At 42.0% G+C, this 21000-nt stretch overlaps 1 protein-coding gene across 2 annotated transcripts in view; it reads right to left on the reverse strand.

Annotated features, from left to right (window-relative positions):
• The window catches only part of dnajc10 (DnaJ (Hsp40) homolog, subfamily C, member 10), a 91987-nt gene that overhangs the window by 38043 nt on the left and 32944 nt on the right, over positions 1 to 21000 (reverse strand). For both annotated transcript variants that reach the window (XM_030428602.1, XM_030428600.1), the window contains exon 15: positions 19088 to 19215. In XM_030428602.1, the coding sequence (XP_030284462.1) occupies positions 19088 to 19215 (128 nt within the window). The remainder of the gene's footprint in view (positions 1 to 19087; positions 19216 to 21000) is intronic.

The raw sequence follows: 21000 nt of genomic DNA on the forward strand, positions 1-21000 counted from the left end.
CTCTTTTCGTGTTTGTCAAATAAAGGATGGTTGAAATTCTTTGAACCTTTATAAAATGCACCTGTTTTCTCTGCTAGATGTGGATGTGAACGGCAAATCTTACACCACATTTCAGTGTGCTCATCGTTAGCTTCAAGCCACTGCACACCTTGGAGCCACTTTTCAGAAAAAAGTCTTTTCTTCGGCTCTAGCTCCAGTTGGCGTTTCTTTGTAGGTGGCAAAACGCCAAAGAAGCTGCTTACTGTCTGTTGCTTTTTCGACATGACAGTAGTTGACAGGCAACATGTGTAAGGTTAGATGAGATCGGTCAAGTACACAAAGGCAGGTAGTAACTCAAGTGGCATTACGCATTCCTGATTTTTGACGCGCATGCAACCTGCGCACCAGTTATGTGCACCCCTGCTTATACTTTTTAAACACCAGCCAAAGCTCGAGAGTATATCAAAAACATCCAGGAAGACACCGGCAGGAGTTAAAAACAATGGTAGATCATTTGAATACGGTAATATAATACCTGAATTATGGTGCTAAAAATCACTATTACAAAATATCTTTAACCTGTGTTCTGAAAGCATATTAGCACTCTGAAGGTAATTTCAGTTAACAATATATTTGTAGCTGGCAGTGATAGCGGCATGCATGGATCCAGCGGCCCCTCAGGGATCAATGACAGTGAAAGTTTTGGATGTCCTACCTATCCCTGACTTTCAGAATTCAAAACTTACAGCAGAGAGACCTTATTAAGAATCAGGGTAACGCAGGATGCAAAAACTTTGACGAATGGTTGTGATTTTACACAACCATTCGCCAGCACGGGATCTTATCGGAGCCAGCCAACCGCAGGAGGAGTAAGCGGAAGCGGTGCAAACGTAAACAAAAGAGAGGAAAGAGAGCCGGGATCCATGCTAGGCTAAAGGCTAACCCCTCCAGACCGGCAGTACCATCGCTCCTACTCTCCAACGTCCGCTCACTTGACAACAAGCTGGATGAGCTACGTCTACTGAAAGAAGCCCACCGTGAGTGGAAAGACTGCTGTGTGTTTGCTTTCACAGAAACATGGCTCCTGGACAATATCCCAGACACGGCCATTCAGCTGGAGGGGATGGCGGCTTTCCAAGCGGACAGAGATGCAGCTACCTCTGGTAAAAGTAGAGGAGGGGGCCTGTGCTTCTATATCAACAAAGACTGGTGTGTAAATGCCACGTTAGTCACTAAACACCGCTCTCAGCTAGCGGAATTCCTCCTTGTAAAATGCCGGCCATTCTATCTGCCGAGGGATTTCACCATAGTGACTGCAGCTTTTGTTTACATAGCTCCTAGCGCACATGCTAAAGCTAATGCTAAAGAGGCACTTGGAGGGCAACATGATGCCATCAGTGAGCTCCTGACTAAACACCCGGACAGCTTTGTAGTAGTGGCAGGGGATTTCAACCACTCAATTCTAAAGGCTGTTTTCCCCAAGTTTAAGCAAATTGTTGACTTTCGAACCAGAGGCGAGAACATGCTGGACCTTGTGTAAACAAAAACCCCAGATGCTTACAAGGCAACACCCCGCCCCCACATCGGCCGCTCTGATCATCTATCTGTCATGCTGGTGCCTGCTTACAAACCACTACTGAAGCGCAGCAGGCCAGTCAAAAAACAAATCAGGACCTGGCCTGAGGGGGCAGAATCAGCACATCAGGACTGTTTCATGCACACTGACTGGGAGATTTTTAAGACAGCAGCCTCTCAAGGGGACCAGATAGACATTGAACAGTATGCTGAGGTGGTAACCAGCTACACAGCAAAGTGCACAGACGATGTCACTGTAATTAAGACTTTCACTGCACATGGCAACCGCAAACCCTGGATGACTACAGAGGTGTATGCTGCTGACAGCACGAGATGCAGCCTTCAGGGTGGCAGATATGACTGCTCTCCGCTCTGACAGGTCTGCGCTCTCAAAGGGAATCAAGGCTGTGAAATATGCAGAGAAAATCCAGGGACACCTCTGTGACACAGGAAACACCAGACGGATGTGGCAGGGAGTCCAAGCTCTGACAGTTTACAAGTCCAGGCAGGAGATCAACGACAATGTTGCCTCTCTTTCAGACAGGCTCAACAACTTCTTTGCACGCTTTGAAGCACCAAACCCGACAACCAGAGGGAGAGCTGGTCCCTCTCCACCATCTATCGGGCCAGACCTCAGTCTGTCCGTGTTGGAAATAACACTTCCAACTCCATCACGCTGAGCACAGGATCGCCTCAAGGCTGTGCACTAAGTCCTTTGTTGTTTACACTGCTAACACATGACTGTGCATCCAGACACAAGATCATCAAGTTCACGGATGACACCACAGTGGTGGGACTAATTCATAGAAATGAGGAATCAATGTACGGGGAAGAAGTTAAACACCTAGAGGGTTGGTGCAGAGAAAATAATCTGGTGCTCAATGCTGACAAAACAAAGGAGATGATCATAGACTTCCGAAGCTCACAGCCTGAGCATGCTCCTCTCAGCATCAGCGGCCACACAGTGGCGAGAGTGGAGAACATCAAGTTCCTCAGAGTGCAGATCTCACAGGACCTAAGCTGGAATAAAAACACCTCAGGGATCACGAAACAGGCCCAGCAGAGGCTGTATTTCCTGAGGAAGCTGAAACAAGCCTCTCTCCCCACCAGCATCCTCAGGACTTTCTACAGTGGCGTGGTGGAGAGTGTTCTAACATTTTGTATCTCGACATGGTAATCCAGCTGCAGTATATCAGATAAAACAGCCCTGCAGAGAATTGTTAGAGGAGCTGAGAGGGTCATCAGAGTTTCCCTCCCCTCTGTCCATGAACTGTTCCAAAGCCACTGCAGGAGCAGAGCACTGAACATCATCAGGGACGCCTCCCACCCTCTCCACACATTCTTTGAACTGCTGCCATCAGGAAAACGGTTCCAGAGTCATAGAGGTTGAACTAACAGACTTATCAACAGCTTCCTTCCACAAGCTGTTAAGATTGCTGGACTGCTGATCTGGAGCATGTCCACTGATGCACTTCACGAGCCCTTAGTCACAGTTTTAGTTTTAAATAGGGCTGTCAAACAATTAATCACATTTTGTCCATAGTTAACTGCAATTTTTTTGGCACATTTTTTTCTGTTCTAAATGTACCTTAATGTATTTTTTTCATGTTCTTAATACTTTTAACAAAATAAGAAAGGGCAAATATGCTTGCTTTATGAAAATGTTTATTCAACACTTCAAATCATGCAGGAAAATAAAAGGCTCAAAAAATATCCCCTTACCCTAAATGGGATCAAAACATGGTGATGTCAGCTTTTGGCGAGGGGGGGGCAGTGGGCTCTCTGCATCTGCGGTGTGTTTGGCTTGCAAATAATATCTGAGACTCAACGTACTTCAATGGTAACTCATTTCATGACGACAGTATGTGCAGATAACTTTTGTCCTATCGACCGAACCATCTGGCAGTGTTTTGAAAGTGAATTTGCCGTTCATAAGTCCTTTATCCATTTACTTTCACTTTTGCTTTTAAGTCCACTGTGTTTTTCCCGAACCGCCAACCCTGCTTCTTCTTCTTCTGATTCCCTTTCTTATTCTTCTGCCACCCTCTGGATCAAGACTACAGGTGCCATCGACGGACTTAAATCATACAATGAGCGTTTCTTTTTTTTAATAGCGTTAATCGCACGTTAAAAAACATTAACGGCGTTAAAAGGATGTTGCGTTAACGCGTTATTAACGCGTTAACTTTGACAGCCCAAGTTTTAAATGATTATATTTATATATTGTGTGTTATTTATTGTCTTCTGTTATTGATCCTGGAGAAATGTAATCTCATTTTTGTTGTGCTGCTTTGTTGGTACAACAAAATGACAATAAACAGAGTTCGTACACATTTTTCAAGGTAAAATTCAAGCACTTTTCAAGCACTTTTAAGGGTCATTTTCAAATTTTTCCAGCACAATATCGCTGGGGTAAAATACATGATCTACAGGAATATATACACTCATTTTTATTGTTTTTTTTTCATTTTTATCACAATTATGTACACTGTGTTATGCTGTAAACTTCTAAAATTATGTTTCATAATAGCAAAAAGTTTAGAAATTAAAGGAGAACACAAAGTTTTATCCAAAAAAATGGAAGCCACTTGGCGTTCTTCAGACACACTCGCACCGAGACAGAGAGACCTGAGAGCACCCTGTAATTTTCTTTTTTGACATAAATTGGTATGTTTCAAAATGCAGTGTTGGGAGTAACGCATTACAAAAGTAATGCAATTACTGTAATGCATTACTTTTTGCTGTAACGCAGTAATGTAAGGCATTACAAAAAAAATATTTTACTTGGTACAAATCTCAGTAACGCGTGTTACAATGCATTTTAAACCCGAAATTAAGTGGTGTGTTGTTTTTATACAAGTTCGCCAACAGCTTCCTGTTAGTGCTGGAGAACTATTGATTGAGGAGAAGACGACTGCAGCAGCAGACAAGTTGGACTCGCGAGATGGACATACGCTCATTATTTTCAGTTCCTCAGAGACAAGGATGTGAAGAACATTATAGCTACGTGCACTTTGTGTGCAAAACCAAAAGATCTCTCTACCTCGCGAAACAACACAAGTTTAACGAAACATCTAGAGCGGTGCCACACTAACATTAAGCTAGTAACCAAAAGAAAGCAGAGAAAAAACTAAGCAGCAAAAACATTCTCCCCATCTGCGATGCTTGAACCTCAAGAGGTGAGGAGACTGTGGCAGAGTATGTTGTCGAAGATATGCTGCCACTTTCAACAGTGGATTCTCCGTCTTTTAGAAAAATTGTGAGCAAGATCCCCGTCCAGGCTAGCAATAACAAGGTAAGCTATCATTGCCTCAACAGGTTAGTGCTGCTGGGCTACTGACTATAATATATCAGCCAATAGAACAGCGACATAACGTCAATCTGTTTCACATCAGTCTGTATCCAGATAAAACATACAAAAACTTCATAAACATCAGCTAAAGGGCCTTACAATGTAGGCTAATCTTACTTTATTAGAAGTAAGTCATGAAAATGGGAGAAAAGTGAACATTTCCTTTTCACACTTAAAGCTCTTACGTATGTTAGTGCCTGGTGTGACGTTACAGAGACAAACTGAACAGTCAGTTTCTGACTCTGGCACTTTCAGCTCTGGTGCATCAAATTCCACCTTCTCTTCAGCCATCCTTCTCTATTGCTACCAGTCTGCATGTGTAACGACACACGGACAATCAGGCGCTAACTTAACGAGGTCACTTAACATGATTAGTGGTGCGTTAATTATTATTTAGCGTGTTATGGTTTAGCTAATGTTAGCGGTTAACATAAAGTGTTAATGTGCAGTGTTGGCCTAAGTTACTCAAAAAGTCTTAACTTACATTTCTTGTGACTGGAGAGCGCAGACTCTCCCATTGCACAAATCTGCAAATCTTTTTTGCAGACCTTGCATGACACCACTCTTTGATTCGGTCTTTATCTTAACCATAGTTTGTAGTTATCATTTTCAAGCCAACACTTGTTAAAACAACAGCTTCCCGGCATTCTGTCATCTCCTGCTGTCTCTCTTCGAAAGGGGCGGGGTCACACACAGACCGGCAGGTCGCGGAGAGGAGCAGAGAGGCTCAGCGGAGCCCAGGAGGAAACATCTCCACATACGTTTCTCTTACTGATTTTATTTCTCCTTGTTATAAGCAAACTATCCAGTCTGATCCCAATTTTGTGAAAGACATAGACAGGGTTTGTACACATTTTTCAAGGTCAAATTCAAGCACTTTTCAAGCACTTTTAAGGGTCATTTACAAATATTTCCAGCACCTTATCACTGGGGTAAAATACATATCTACAGGAATATATATACACTCATGATTATTTTTTTCACTTTTTATCACAATTATGTACATTGTATTATGCTGTAAACATCTAAAATGATGTTTCATTTTAGCAAAAACTTTAGAAATTAAAGGAGAACACAAAGTGTTATCCAAAAAAAGGGAAGCCACCGGGACAAAGAGAGACCTGAGAGTACCCTGTAATTTTCTTTTTTGACATAAACTTTTATAAGCTTTTCGCTTATTCATCAAAGTTTATTATATTGAACGTGTCATCAGTCCAAATTGCATCAAATTCACCTTCTTCTCAGCCATCCTTCTCTGTTGTTACCAGGCTGCATGTGTGACGATACACACACACTGAGTTTATTTCTCCTTGTAATAAGAAAACTATCCAGTCTGATCCCAGTGTTGCCAAGACACAGAGTTATTATGTCAAGCACTTTCAAGCACTTAAACTAAAATCCAAGCACTTTTCAGACCTTGAAAACACAACATTGAAATTCAAGCACTTTCACGGATTTCAAGCACCCGTATGAACCCTGAATAAAGCTTTGATTGATTGATTGATTGATTGATATTGTTTCCATCATGCATAATAGGCAGCTAAGTATACACTTGATGATGAGGCTGCAATGTGGGCCCTGGTATCAAGCATATACATTGATTCACAGGCAGTCACATGAAAAAACACACACTAAAATAAATTGGGCTTTTGAACATACACATTAAATACATTTGATTTGTGGGGCATACTTGATTAATTAAATAACATTATTGGTATAGACTAAAAGCAAACATGCTACATATGTTGCAGTTATAAGATAGCGCCAGTGATTTTTCAAGTAGAGGATAACAAAGGGTGGTTTGACTGATCCTCATTAAGTGTGGAACAGACCGCGATATCGGGAGTCAGGATGTTTTCAGGGGGGCTCTCACAAAAGTGGGGAAGGGGAAGTAGTTCGTGTTCAGTGTGTTGGATGCGAGTTCAAGAATCCATGTTTGTTATGCTCCTCCATAGGTTTTTTTTTTTCATTTGCAAGGTAATCTATCACTGTCTCTTTTTAAAGATGTCTCAAAGAGTAAACCTTAATTTTGTTTCATGGAACTGCAGAGGTCTACAACAAATTAGAAAAGTTAAACAAGTCATGAATAAAATAAATGAAGTGGACTTCAAAATAGTGTTTCTACAAGAAATGCATCTCTTAAAAAAGGATACTTTTAGGATACGGAAGAGATCATTCTCGTCCCAGGCCAGAGGAGTTATGAGCCTCATTCATAAAACCATCCCATTTCAGGTGAAAAATGTAATTAAAGATACATTTGGAAGGTATATAATCTTTAAGGGCTCTCTATTATCAGAAAACTTAAACTTGGTAAATACAGCTGATCCTTATCCGTTATTTTGTAAATCTGCTCTCAACATTTACAAGACATTATGTAACAGTAGGGGATTTTAACGGTACTTTGAATCCAAGTATGCACAGATCCACAGGAGTAGATCATTCTCATAATAGGTGTAGAGCAGTTATTCATCGCTTTATTAACAAATTCTGCCTGTTAGATATTTGGAGAGAATTGAGATCACATGCCCAAACCTACTTTTGTTACTCAAACACATCTAAGGCGTACTCGCGTATTGATTATTTTTCAATTTCTTCACAAGGTCCAAAAATTCGGTCCAAAATTCACAACAGCTTTTATGATAATATCGTGATCTCAGATCACGCCCCATGATGTATAGGATATGTGGATAAAAACTTGACAAAAGACCCAGCTAGATGGCACTTTCAGCACAAATCTTGCAAGATGAAGAATTTGTAAAATATATAGTATAACAGATAGAAGAGTTTTTTGAACATAACACTACACAAACTTGTATAAAGTAGAGATGCACCGATCGATCGGCAACCGATCGCAATCGGCCGATAATGCCCCTATCGGTTTTGATCGGAGTTCTCAAAATAGATCACATCAGGCCGATTAGATGACGTTTAAGTATAAAGACAGTGCATTAACTGCATGCAGGGAGGGAATTTCATGGCCGCCGTTGCCCCGCACTTTGGCCTTGATGCCAGATTCGAACTTCCCGGATCAATAACTCATAAGTGAAACCTTGTTAAAACACAAACGACGGCTCTTTTCTACCGTAGTAAGGAAGACAACGAGCTACAACTATTTTCATCAAAACGAGCGTCTGGACATTAACTCTGGTCTGTATGGTCAGCCAGCTGTGAGACGAGGGCGCAGGGACCATCTACAAAGTGCAACACCGAAAAGAGAAACTAGAAAAAATTCAATAACTTCAGTATTATTCAGAGTGTAGTGTCACCAAAATCACTCCACACATCAGTGGTCTCCTGCTGGTTATTCTACATTTTTTTGTTTGGAAAAAAATGTGCTTTGCCATAATTTGGGGGAATTTCTATTGGGAGAAATATTCAATAACACTAATATTCAGTGAGGTGTCACAAAACTCACCTCACCCTAACCCTACTTAACAAAAACTACTTTCTAATGTAACTTTAACTTGATTTTGGTATTAAAAAATGTTTTAATACACAATCCATGTCTTATTATAAATTAGGATGTTATGGTATCAGTCTGAAAGGTAAATCAACACATTTTACTCAGTGGCCTTTGTGCACTGTCATGTGGCCTTGGTGCCCCTGAAAAAAAAAGTGAAGGCCAAATGGACTTGCCCCTAAAATGACAAAATTCCCACCCTGACTGCATGCATTCCCACTAGTAAGCTACAGTTACTCTATGTAAGCTGAGTCCAAGTTGTCTCTAAGAGAGTCTCTAGAGTGTGAAATACTGCACATTGCCTCAGCCTGCAATAAAACAGTGTTCAATTCATGATACTTTCTCATCTCCTAATTTTTATACTTAATAATACAATGTCAATGTTGTGTAAGAAGAATCATTAATTAAATATATGAAAGTTACACAAGACAACAATATAGAAAAATTTATGGATTTGACGCTGTGATCGGTGATCGGCAATATCGGGATCGGCAGATACTGCTTTCGGTGATCGGTGATCGGCCCCAAAAATCCTGATCGGTGCATCTCTAGTATAAAGTGGGACGCATTTAAAGCTTTCCTAAGAGGACATATTGTCAGTTATACAAGCTTAAAATAAAAAAAAGAGTACAATTGGAATATAAAATAAAGACTCTCCAGAAAAAGGTTTATGAGAAAAGTGATACACAAATGAATATGATAAGCTGTCAGCCTCCAGAGCTGCCTCCAGTCTTCTGAGACCAAAGCAATCGTTCTTTGAATAGGGTGACAAATCGGGTAAATTGTTAGCATGGCAGATTAGACAACTGGAAAACAAAACATCAATAACAACTATTATATCTGACGGGGAAGATATAGTGGACTCTTTAGAAATTAATAAAGCCCTTAGATGCTAATATAAAGAATTATATGACACTAAAAAGTAGTGGTTGCTGTCAAGCTGAAGAAGGAGTCCTACCGGGCCTGGCTGGCCCGGGGGACTCCTGAGGCAGCTGACGGGTACCGGCAGGCCAAGCGTGCGGCAGCACGGGCAGTCTCGGAAGCAAAAACTCGGGTCTGGGAAGAGTTCGGGGAGGCCATGGAGGAGGACTACCGGTCGGCCTCGAAGAAATTCTGGCAAACCATCCGGCGCCTCAGGAGGGGGAAGCAGTCCTCCACTAACACTGTTTACAGTGGAGGTGGGGAGCTGTTGACCTCGACTGGGGACATCGTCGGGCGGTGGAAGGAATACTTCGAGGATCTCCTCAATCCCACTGACATGCCTTCCATAGAGGAAGCAGAGGCTGGGGACTCAGAGGTTGACCCATCCATCACCCAAGCCGAAGTCACTGAGGTAGTCCGTAAGCTCCTCAGTGGCAAAGCACCGGGGGTGGATGAGATCCGCCCTGAGTACCTCAAGTCTCTGGATGTTGTGGGGCTGTCTTGGCTGACACGTCTCTGCAGCATCGCGTGGCAGTCGGGGACAGTGCCTCTGGACTGGCAGACCGGGGTGGTGGTCCCCCTATTTAAAAAGGGGGACCGGAGGGTGTGTTCCAACTATTCGGGGGATCACACTCCTCAGCCTCCCCGGGAAAGTCTATTCCAGGGTACTGGAGAGGAGAATTCGGCCGATAGTCGAACCTCGGATCCAGGAGGAACAATGCGGTTTTCGTCCTGGCCGTGGAACACTGGACCAGCTCTATACCCTCCGCAGGGTGCTCGAGGGTTCATGGGAGTTTGCCCAACCAGTCCACATGTGTTTTGTGGACTTGGAGAAGGCATTCGACCGTGTCCCTCGTGGCATACTGTGGGGGGTGCTCCGGGAGTACGGGGTCGGGGGCCCTCTGTTAAGGGCCGTACGGTCCCTGTACTGCCGGAGCAGGAGCTTGGTTCGCATTGCCGGCAGTAAGTCAGACCTGTTCCCAGTACATGTTGGACTCCGGCAGGGCTGCCCTTTGTCACCGGTTCTGTTCATTACTTTTATGGACAGAATTTCTAGGCGCAGCCACGGGCCCGAGGGGATCTGGTTCGGGAGCCAATGGATCTCATCTCTGCTTTTCGCGGATGATGTGGTCTTGTTGGCTCCTTTGAGCCGGGACCTCCAGCATGTCCTGGGGCGGTTTGCAGCCGAGTGTGAAGCGGCTGGGATGAGAATCAGCACCTCCAAATCCGAGGCCATGGTTCTCGACCGGAAAAAGGTGGCCTGCTCCCTCCAGGTGGGAGGAGAGTTCCTGCCTCAAGTGGAGGAGTTTAAGTATCTTGGGGTCTTGTTCACGAGTGAGGGAAGGATGGAGCGTGAGATTGACAGACGGATCGGTGCAGCGGCCGCAGTAATGCGGTCTTTGTATCGGTCCGTCGTGGTGAAGAGAGAGCTGAGCCGAAAGGCGAAGCTCTCGATTTACCAGTCAATCTACGTTCCGACCCTCACCTATGGCCATGAACTTTGGGTCATGACCGAAAGAATAAGATCCCAGATACAAGCGGCCGAAATGAGTTTCCTCCGCAGGGTGGCAGGGCGCTCCCTTAGAGATAGGGTGAAGAGCTCTGTCACCCGGGAGGAGCTCAGAGTAGAGCCGCTGCTCCTCCACATCGAGAGGAGCCAGCTGAGGTGGCTCGGGCATCTGTTTCGGATTCCCCCGGGACGCCTCCCTCGGGAGGTGTTCCTGGCATGTCCCTCCGGGAGGAGACCCCGAGGGAGACCCAGGACACGCTAGTGTGACTATGTCGCCCAGCTGGCCTGGGAACGCCTTGGGGTCCTCCCGGAAGAGCTGGAGGCAGTATCCGGGGAGAGGGAAGTCTGGGTGTCCCTGCTCAGGCAGCTGCCCCCGCGACCCGGCCCCGGATAAGCGGATGAAAATGGATGGATGGATGGATGGATGACACTAATGCACAAAATCTGAATAGTTTTTTAGATTAACTATCTATACCTTATATACCTAATGAAGATAAAGAAGATCTGTAGATGGAAATTACTGAAGAGGAAATAGGGCATACCATTGATAATATGAAGTCAGGAAAAAGGGCAGGATCAGATGGTCTCCCAATCGATCTATAAGTTGCTGATACCACTTTTGGAAATGTTTCTGGAGGCATTTCAGAAAGGCAGTTTTCCACCCTCTATGAATAGTGCTTTGATTAGCAGCCACATACCTGTGTGTTGACATCGGCGTCTTCCGGTAGCTAGACCAAACTAGTCGATCCGTCGAGCGTGCGCTTACTCCCTCACTGGCGGAGACGGAAACGTATTCCAGCATTTTCGTGTTTCTGTTCATAATGTACATGTCCATGTTACAGCCCGTCATGAGCCATGAGCCTTACAATAGCCTGTTAAGCCTGTTAAGTGCACACTCGATGGATATACTAGTTTGGTCTAGCTACCGGAACACACCGATGTCAACAAACAGATATGTGGCTGCTTGCACAAACACACTGTTTTAACTACTTTTTTATTCATTTTGAGTCATACACGCTACAGTGCTGTGTTGTAAGGTGTCTGCTGATGTTGCATAACTTTTGGTGTGAGATGTGGAGCATGTTAAGACGCTTAAAACACAGTGTAAAGTTCTGACCCCATGCTGTTAGCTGTCAATGCTACATCTCCGTTCACGGAGCTCTGTAATGGTTGGACCAAATGTGTTCGCGTCTTCAGTACTGGCAAGTCAAGGGTAGCTTGAGCAATGAAGCTGCATGTTTAAATCGACTGAAGTTCTCCTTTAAGGGACTTAAAATGGTCCAAGATCTTTACTTGACAGACTCAGGTATTATGCTGTCTTTTGAGGAGCTGAGGTTTAAGTTTGGCCTCAACAGGAACATTTTTTTCAAGTACCTCCCACTTAGAAGCTTTGTCAAAGCAAATCAAAATCATTTACCTACTACACCCCCACATTCATCCTTGGATTTTAAAGACAAATTCGTTGTCACTATTCACTGCCCAACTTCGAGCTTCAAGTCACGTCACATGTTTACGTCTACCCCCAGATATATGGACGTATTTTAAATATAATCCATTACTACTGGAGAGTGCTGCTGGACAGAAACCTTTTATCTCCATATTTCAACTTTTCAACTTTTTTTCCAACATATTTCAACTGTTTTTTTCATGAATTGATGCCCTACTTCATCATACAAGAGTGTCACACATAAGTTGTGAAAATAGCAGATCTACAAGTTCAACACATTGCAACACATTGTGAGCTTGTAGATCTTATATTGACCTAAATTAATTTGTTAAAAGACTATACTTATTTTGTTTTTTAACTAAAACTGACTAAAACTAGACTAAAACCTGTTTGAGTTTTCGTCGACTAAAACTGGACTAAAACTATCACATATAGAAACTAAAAAGCATTTTAGTCCAAAAGACTAAGACTAAGACTAAATCGAAAATGGCTGCCAAAAACAACACTGGCTCCAGACTAACTTTTTTTACTAGGAGCACAGTGGCCCCTAACTGAAAATTTTAGTAGCAAAATCACAAAATTTAGGGGCACATACTGTAAATTAATTATACTGACCATAGAATATAATAATTAAGAAATTATTATGTTGAGTTCAGTTTCATGCCATTCTTTCTTTGCAATATTTGGTAAAGGGTAGTTTTTCCTTGGTAATGAAAAAGGCTGTGTTAAACTTAAATATTAATTCAGCCTCCTCAGTGCACTGATTAACAGTCTCTTGCCTTCTAGATGCAACTGACAGTGGAGTTGCATTTTCATTGGAGTACAGGTCATGGCAAATTTTATGCCTTAGACTCGCACGGTGTTTGACCAGTCATATTTTAACTGTGTAGTGCCAGCATTACCTGCAAATTTCGTGTTCCCAACATGTTTTAGGTATCGACTGCAAAATTTGCAGTTCATGGAATTCAGCTCTCTGAGAAACCTTAACCAGTCAGATTCGCGCAGCCATTCTTCACGAAAACAGTATTTCCTGCCCTTTTCGCCACACTTGTGTCTTCAGACTCGGACTCATCCTCTGAGTAAGGATTTGACTCTGGCACATTCCTGGGCTTATTGGGAAGAAAATAACCCAGAGATTCAACCAGGTACATGTTCCCTGAGTTACAGCTCCGATCTGGTTTTGCTCTGCCGTCCGCCGTGTGGCAACCCCCACCATTTTGAGTCTGCCACGGTGCAGTACTGTCGAAAACCGGCATTGTGAGACGGAGGAGTTCCCGTGATAATCACATAATCACTCGCGACCGCAGTTATAGGTATGTGTTATAAAAACACCAACACAAAGTGTTTCCGACCAAAGGATTAGCCGAAGAGCTTGTATTTGTCTATTTTTTTAGATTTGTGTGCTGGCATCAACAAGGAGTGTTTTATTTTGAAAAGTAACTGGATGTTATATGTTGTTTCGGTGCGTGACTTCCAGTCTGCTCTGTGCTCTGTTCAGCTGAAATGCTGCGTCATGCTCCAGCAACCGCCGAAATAGAAGTCCTGCATATCTGTCCACATGCACGCACGCACGCATGCACGCACGCACGCACGCACAATTAAACCATAGTCCTGCGTATCTGTTCCGCAGGAAGAGATATGCAGGGCAGCGGACCTGGTTGAAGTTAACACAGTGACTACCAAAAGTTAACTAATAGTGAAACCTATCAGCTCCACTACACAGCGGACACGTATCTGGTGGAAGCATCAAGAGTTAATTTCGTCATTGTTCACTGAAACCTTCTCCTTCCAAGTTCCGAACAACTTTAGGACCCTCCCCCTCCACACATTAGCCACTTACAGTGCCATTCCCCATTCCCTGCCCCTCTCAGGGGCCGTCCAGATGGGCGAAAGCGATCTTTTTTTCTCAGTCGGCATCGTTTCAAGAATATTTGCGTCCACACGGATCCACTGAAAACGACCGAAAACGCTGAAGTTCATACTTCAGGCCTTTAGGTGGCGCTTGACATTCACCAAAAACGGAGAAGAAGACACGGAGCATGCGCATTAAGCTCGCGCGCTGTAAACAGACAGTAGACGGAGAAACCGAACACAACAAGAAGAAGATGAAAATGGCTAGTGCAAGGAAACCAGAATCGTTTGTGTGGACCATTAATGAGGTTGAACTGCTGCTGCGACTCACACTCAACTACAAGGCGAGTAAGTTGCAAGAAAGGCTCAATATCTTCTGCGGCACGAACACGAGCATGTAGTCTGCCGTTGTTGTTGTTGTTATGAGACGTCGCGGGGTGGGGCAATGGCGTCATTGTTTTGGAAAGTATGCGGATTTGCCGTCCACATGAGAACGGGAGGGCTGCGTTTTGGATTTCTCCACCCTGAGGCCGGTTTTCAAAAAAGTGAGTTTTCAGGCGCTGCGTTTTCAGGATCCGTATGGACGGTCGGCCAAAACGATGCAATACATGTGCGTTTTCGTCTGGACGGGGCCTCACACACATTGGCCTGCCACCTGTGTTTGCAGATTCCAGTTTCTTTTATTCACCCTTTCCACCTACCAGTGTAAAAAAAAAAAGCACAGGCAAATTCACTGGTAGCACATGCCCGACTAAATGTAAAATGTAGTTGCACTGTATCAAATTTTGGCCAAAAAATGCAACCATTTGGTTGCAGTCTGGAGCCCTGATATATGTGTTATAATTTGCACTAATTTTTTGAACTTTCTGTCTCTGAGTAAATGCAGCAATCTTACAGTATGGAATTTGAATGAAGATATACGAATGTAAAGGCTGTATGTCAAGGTGAAAATAAAATAAAAATATTGTGGGGAAAAAAAACAACAGGTATCTGGGTTACAGGTTAAAAAACAACTGACAAAACAATCTGACTAAAAGGTTCCCTCAAGTAGCTGTTCTGGTCCTTTAATCATATTAAATGATCATCACCAGAAGTCGTCTGGCCAGTTAAAAATTAAGATGACGATATACTTTCAAGGCACTTTCAGTGAATTGACACACTGGTGCAGCTTTACGCAGGAGCTGCTTGGTTCTGTGTGACATGGAGAATTAGCGAATTTCCACTGCAAAGATAATGCGGAGTCTCTGTGTGAAAAGGGCTAGTGATATATTTACAAAAACAGAATCAAGATAACCCTAACAGAATAGATGGAGACCGTGATGGGTTTCTAAAATATATAGATCTAGCAAATGATAAAGAGGAGGACTGAATACTTAGTGATGTAAACATTGCAACATGCTTGATACACAAGCTCAAATTAGGAGAACCACAAAATGCCTTTAATTGTACTATGCGTTTAAGGTTTATGCATAAATTGTTTTGTGTCTGAGAAGCTGTTGTTTGTGACCTTTTTTTGGTTTGTTTTTTAGAGCCCGAGAAGGTCTTGACCTGCGAGGTCCCTATTGTTTTTCGAATTACCACTTTTTCATCCCAAATGATCGCATTTTTCACTGCCTGAACATACCCCAAAACTCACCAAACTTGGAATATACGTCGAAACTGCCGAAAATTTTGAGAATGTATTTTTGTCCCCAATTTTCACCACTAGGTGGCGCTACAATCAAGGAAAGTGCGTTTTGGCTTATAACTCACATATATTTTGTTGCACATTCAAAAACCTTATATCCACGCATTCACTGAATTGTGCTGATTCTGGTCATATAGGCCACGCCCATTTCTGCCAACTGTTTTTTTTTTCACAAATTACGAAATGTTGCAAAACCTACTTTTTCCAACTCCTCCCAGGCGATTTCACCGATTTGCATGAAACTTTGCACACAGCATATGTGGATTCTCCTGACAAAAGTTATTAAGAGAATTTTGATATTCCAAACAATACTCAAGTTATTAAATATCAACTTCCTGTGCATTTTGCTCAGAACACAAAGTGTTGGATATGTCCACATTGGTCTGTCTGAATGACATGAAACTCAGGGACGACTTCCCCAAGAGCCCCTGAGGGTCTATGAAAAAATTATAAACTTACATTTTCCAACTCCTCACCCATTTGCAACAAACTTTGAAAGTAGCATCTGTGGACAAAACGTATCAAAAGCTTTCACATACGTCATACCTGGTGGCGCGGTCCATTTTGTTGCTTCGCCATAAAACCATCAACTCATTATAACTTCCACATACAATTTGCCATCTACTCCAAATTGCTCAAACATGTGGAGGGTTTTGCCCTGAATACATCTACACGGCACACTCCAATGGCAGCATGCCCCGACGCACGTGGACTGCGAGGGCCCATTCATTGTTGCTTGCTGCTTGCAGCTTTAATTTGTTGTTGTTTTTGTCTTGTTTATTACACTTGTGCCATAGTGAATGCCTTGGTTTACAAGGCACACTTCTACATGATTGATGTGATAAGTGTATGTATACAGTACATGTGTAAATATAAACAATTTCAACAAATATATTGTTAACAAAAACTAACTGTAAAGTTTGTCCATTTGAACATTAAATATCTTGTTATGTTTACTTTATTAAACTGAATATATTGTAGGCAAAACAATTTTTTTTTCCAATTAATGCAAAATGTAAATGTCATTTTATTTTTTCTCACATTTTATACAGCATCAAACTTTTTTTGAAATCAGGGCTATATGTGCATAAAAAATAAGAGGTTAACATTTTGAAAAATGTAAAACAAAATAAAAGGAAAATACAACTCAGTATGGTAGTAACATACGCACATGGTGCATGCTACTCATCCTGTAATGGTTTAAATACTCCGGAACATATACGTCACTGAGGCTTTCAACAAAAATATCAGACCTTTCAGATCACTTTCCTCACATAAACATTTGAAACAAACAATACTGTCATATTTCAATCAACCATATCAACCAATCAAACCATGTTTTACCTGGTTTGTAATCATGTGAGCTGTGATTGGAATTTATTTAGGACCTTAATTTGCTGTCTCTATTTTTATTGCAATGGTTTAATAGGAACACCCGGAGAATTAATGGCAACAACTTTTCATCAATATTAGCAAAACAGCAGTGAATAAAAATACACACTTATCTGCATTTGACTAATAACTCCACGCACGCACGCACGCACGAAAATGCATGCTCTCTTATTGTTACACATGTACACTTCACTGTCGTGGAACACATTTGTTCATTCCTGCCAGTCTTTTCATGTCTGCCTCTCTATCAGTCACTGTTTGTATTGTAGGTGTAACACCATCGCCAGCCCTGAAAGTAAACAGGTAATCCTGTAGGCTTGGTCAAAGAGAAGTAAAGCATGAAGTATAAAACTCTCTGCGGTATCGGATTGGCAGGATGTGCTTTATCTATCCATGTAAGATGATTGGACATATTATTTGGTACCTGGTTCACTACTTTCTATTGGGGAAGTGAATGACTTAAGATAGTTTGATGCTACTGTTTTTTAGGTCAGGATAATGCTGTTTGTATTAAAACATTCAGTGCGTTTACATGACACTCAAGAAAACCGAATTACTGTGTTAGTCTGACTATGAACGGATTTTAAAGATGCATGTTTACACTTTAGACTGACTAAAATCGGACCAGATCGGATTTCTCATAGTCGAATTAAAGCACCCAGATTATTCGATTGATAGTCACATTACTCCTGCATGTATACGTTCCAGCGGATCGGATCGGATTTTGCGTTCTGCGTAGGCACGAGATTTTTTCCTCGGAGCCGTGAGCCGGAAGTAGACGGACGGCGGCGGTGGCGTCTTTCCTCCGAAATCACCGCAAGAAAGAGCGCCATTGTGCCCCTAGTTTGTGTAATTATCATGTACACCATATACGAAATGTACAAAGATGTAGCTTCGTCTCACTCTTTGTACGCCATCTTTCTTGAATGCCGAGGCAGCTGGTGACATAAAGAGGTCAGCCTGAGGTAACTCTGTTACCACTAGTTGAAATGGGTACAGCGCCACCTAGGGGTATGACATGCTCCGGCCCAATAATCTGGTTTTCTCACTGGCATGTATACTCGGATAATTGCAGTTGTCTGATTGAGGAGCATAGTCGAACTATGGCTGTAATCTGACTAAACTGTGCATGTAAACGCACTGATTGTTAACAGCATCGTGTTTTTTTCTCTATTTTTTTAAAACATTGTATTTTTAACATCCGACATTTGTTTCTTTCAATAAAAAACAGTATGACATCCATCCCATTAATGTCATTAACTCAAATACTCCACAATGTCCTAAGTCATACTGGACATAATGCTTGTAGCCTACATAGCGTCTATACTGTTTTAGATGGATTATTTTCAAAACTGGATTTGAATTGTATTTGCTTTACAGCAGCATCTTTTCTCTTATGTGTATTATCACTGCCAATTTACAATGCATTTGTATATGGCCACTGCACTGCTAAATATCAGTGGTATTACTGAAGTCTGTACTCAAGTACAAGTATAGTTACATTAAATAATACTTAATTAAAAGTACAGTATTCTTCTCAAATGCTACTAAGAATATAAATTACTCTTTGACTGCTGATATTTCATGCATTATCAATGCAAGGCTGAGACTAGACACAAGAACTGGCCCAGAGTGCCCAATAATACCTTGCCTCCTGCACATTTGGGCAGGAGAAACATTATAAAATGCTTAATTTAATGGCACAACAGCTGCTAGCATAAACAACAAGGTCAGTATGCCTATAATTCATTTTAAACATTAAATAAATGTCACATTAAAGGTATTGGTGTAGGTGTAGCCTGAGTAGCAGTAGCAGCAGCCTGAGCAGGTGAAACAATTCCAAGTATGTGTGGGTGTGTGTATGCTTGTGTGTTGATCAGTCAGACTTCTGACTGAAGCAGTAAGTTACTAACCGGAGCAAAGAAGTCAACCAGCCATGGCTCCTTTCTGTCAGACGGAAAATTGTCAGGTCTCAGAGTTGTCACATGAGCACGAACGCTGTCCCTTGCGAAAGCCACAATGTTGTATAAAACATCTTTACCTACAAGACACATAGATTACACAGAAAGTCTGAGTGAAATGACTCACAAACAAATCAGTCTTACGCCAACTATATTGCTAATCTATTAATGCTAACCTATATAAGTATCAAAACACTGCTTATAGATGGAGTTTGTGGACCACTATTGAAAGTACCTAAATAAAATGAAAATGGTCATGGACACTTAACCAAATACCAAAATTACTGTATGTTTTATTTTGACCCAGCAGATTTGGTCCTGTTTTCATAGGATCTATCATAAATGCAATATTTACCAAAGCTTAATTAATGTTTTTTGTGACAAGGTAGTAGATGTTTCATTAATTCTATCGAAAAAAAGCAGGGTTGTTATATCTTTGAAACTCAAGACTGCCATGATATACATGGTCTTTACAAGTGTATACTGCTTTTCCACAATACACAGATTTTAAATATGGGTACACCCACTAAGAATCATGTATTGACCCCATTCCAACTTCCTGCAAGCAAGGCTGTGATTTTTATCTGAAGCGTTATGTATGTCTCATCTCACGTCATATATGTGCAAGAAACAGTAGCACCAGAAGAGAAAAAACCAACAGACCCACTGTGAAAGAAGTATCTGTAAAACGGTAGATAAATCCTTTTAGCATCACAACCCCCTGCAAAATGACTAAATTCACGATTATAATTTGAGCCATTTGGTCAATTAACATTTGCAAATTCTAGAAAAGCCACACAATTAAATTATTTTATCCCCATTCAAGTTAGCCATGCACTACACTGGATGTTATCCGGCTCGTTCAGCGATCATGGTATTTTCATAGCAGTGAAGTCGAATGTTTTTGGCTTCAAAAGCCACTGAGCAGCTTTCTTTGCAATGAATGGGGCTCTGCCTCCAACGCAGTGTCCGGTAATAAAACATCCTTGAATAGACCGCATCCCAAGGTCCTTGCTTCCTCATTTATGTGCCACTGCCGAATGTTGATAATCCTTTTATGCTGTGGAAAACAGCGCCAATTCGAGGTGATGAAAACCTGTGTCTACTGCAGAGTTAATTGATCCAGGTGTAAATGCGTACACATTCCCAATGCCCAAAAGGCCAATCTTAGAAGGATTAAGTGGGATTTTTTCCCCCCCAACACCACTGACCATTGTTGGGTCATTTTGTTAATTATACAATGTACATCAAGATTTCCAACTTGAGTAATTTTTTAATCAAGATCTGATGTGCAGAGGTGGCAAGTAACGAAGTAAAAATACTTCGTTACTGTACTTAAGTAGATTTTTCAGGTATCTGCACTTTACTTGAGTATTTATTTTTCTGACGACTTTTTACTTTTACTCCCTACATTTAAAAATTTTTTTTTGTACGTTCTACTCCTTACATTGTCAAAACAGGCTCCTTTCTTTTTAATTTTTTTTTCCTCTGCGGTTGATGACACGACGTAAGACGTAACTACCTATAGAGGGAAAGCGCGGAACCGCGGAGAGAAGCGCCGTGAGTTACAGGTTACGTTAGAGAGAAAACTTGCAGCAGCGACATGAAGGAAGAAAGTGAACCAACCAGGGAACGACGACGCATCATATTCGGAGAAGCAAGACATTCCCCTCCATGACCTTATTTAAGAGAACTGTTTGAGGTTGTCAACTCCAAGAATGATTCATGGCGAATGCGTTGTGTCCTGTGCCAACCTAAAAACCACGAGCTTCTGACGTTCAAGAACTCTCCGTCAAATCTGAATAAACACATCCAGGTAAGGTGTATTTTCAGTTGTTATCATTAGCTCATGTAGCATTTCTTGT

This window comes from Sparus aurata, chromosome 9 (genome assembly GCF_900880675.1).
Source record: "Sparus aurata chromosome 9, fSpaAur1.1, whole genome shotgun sequence".
Taxonomy (NCBI): domain Eukaryota; kingdom Metazoa; phylum Chordata; class Actinopteri; order Spariformes; family Sparidae; genus Sparus; species Sparus aurata.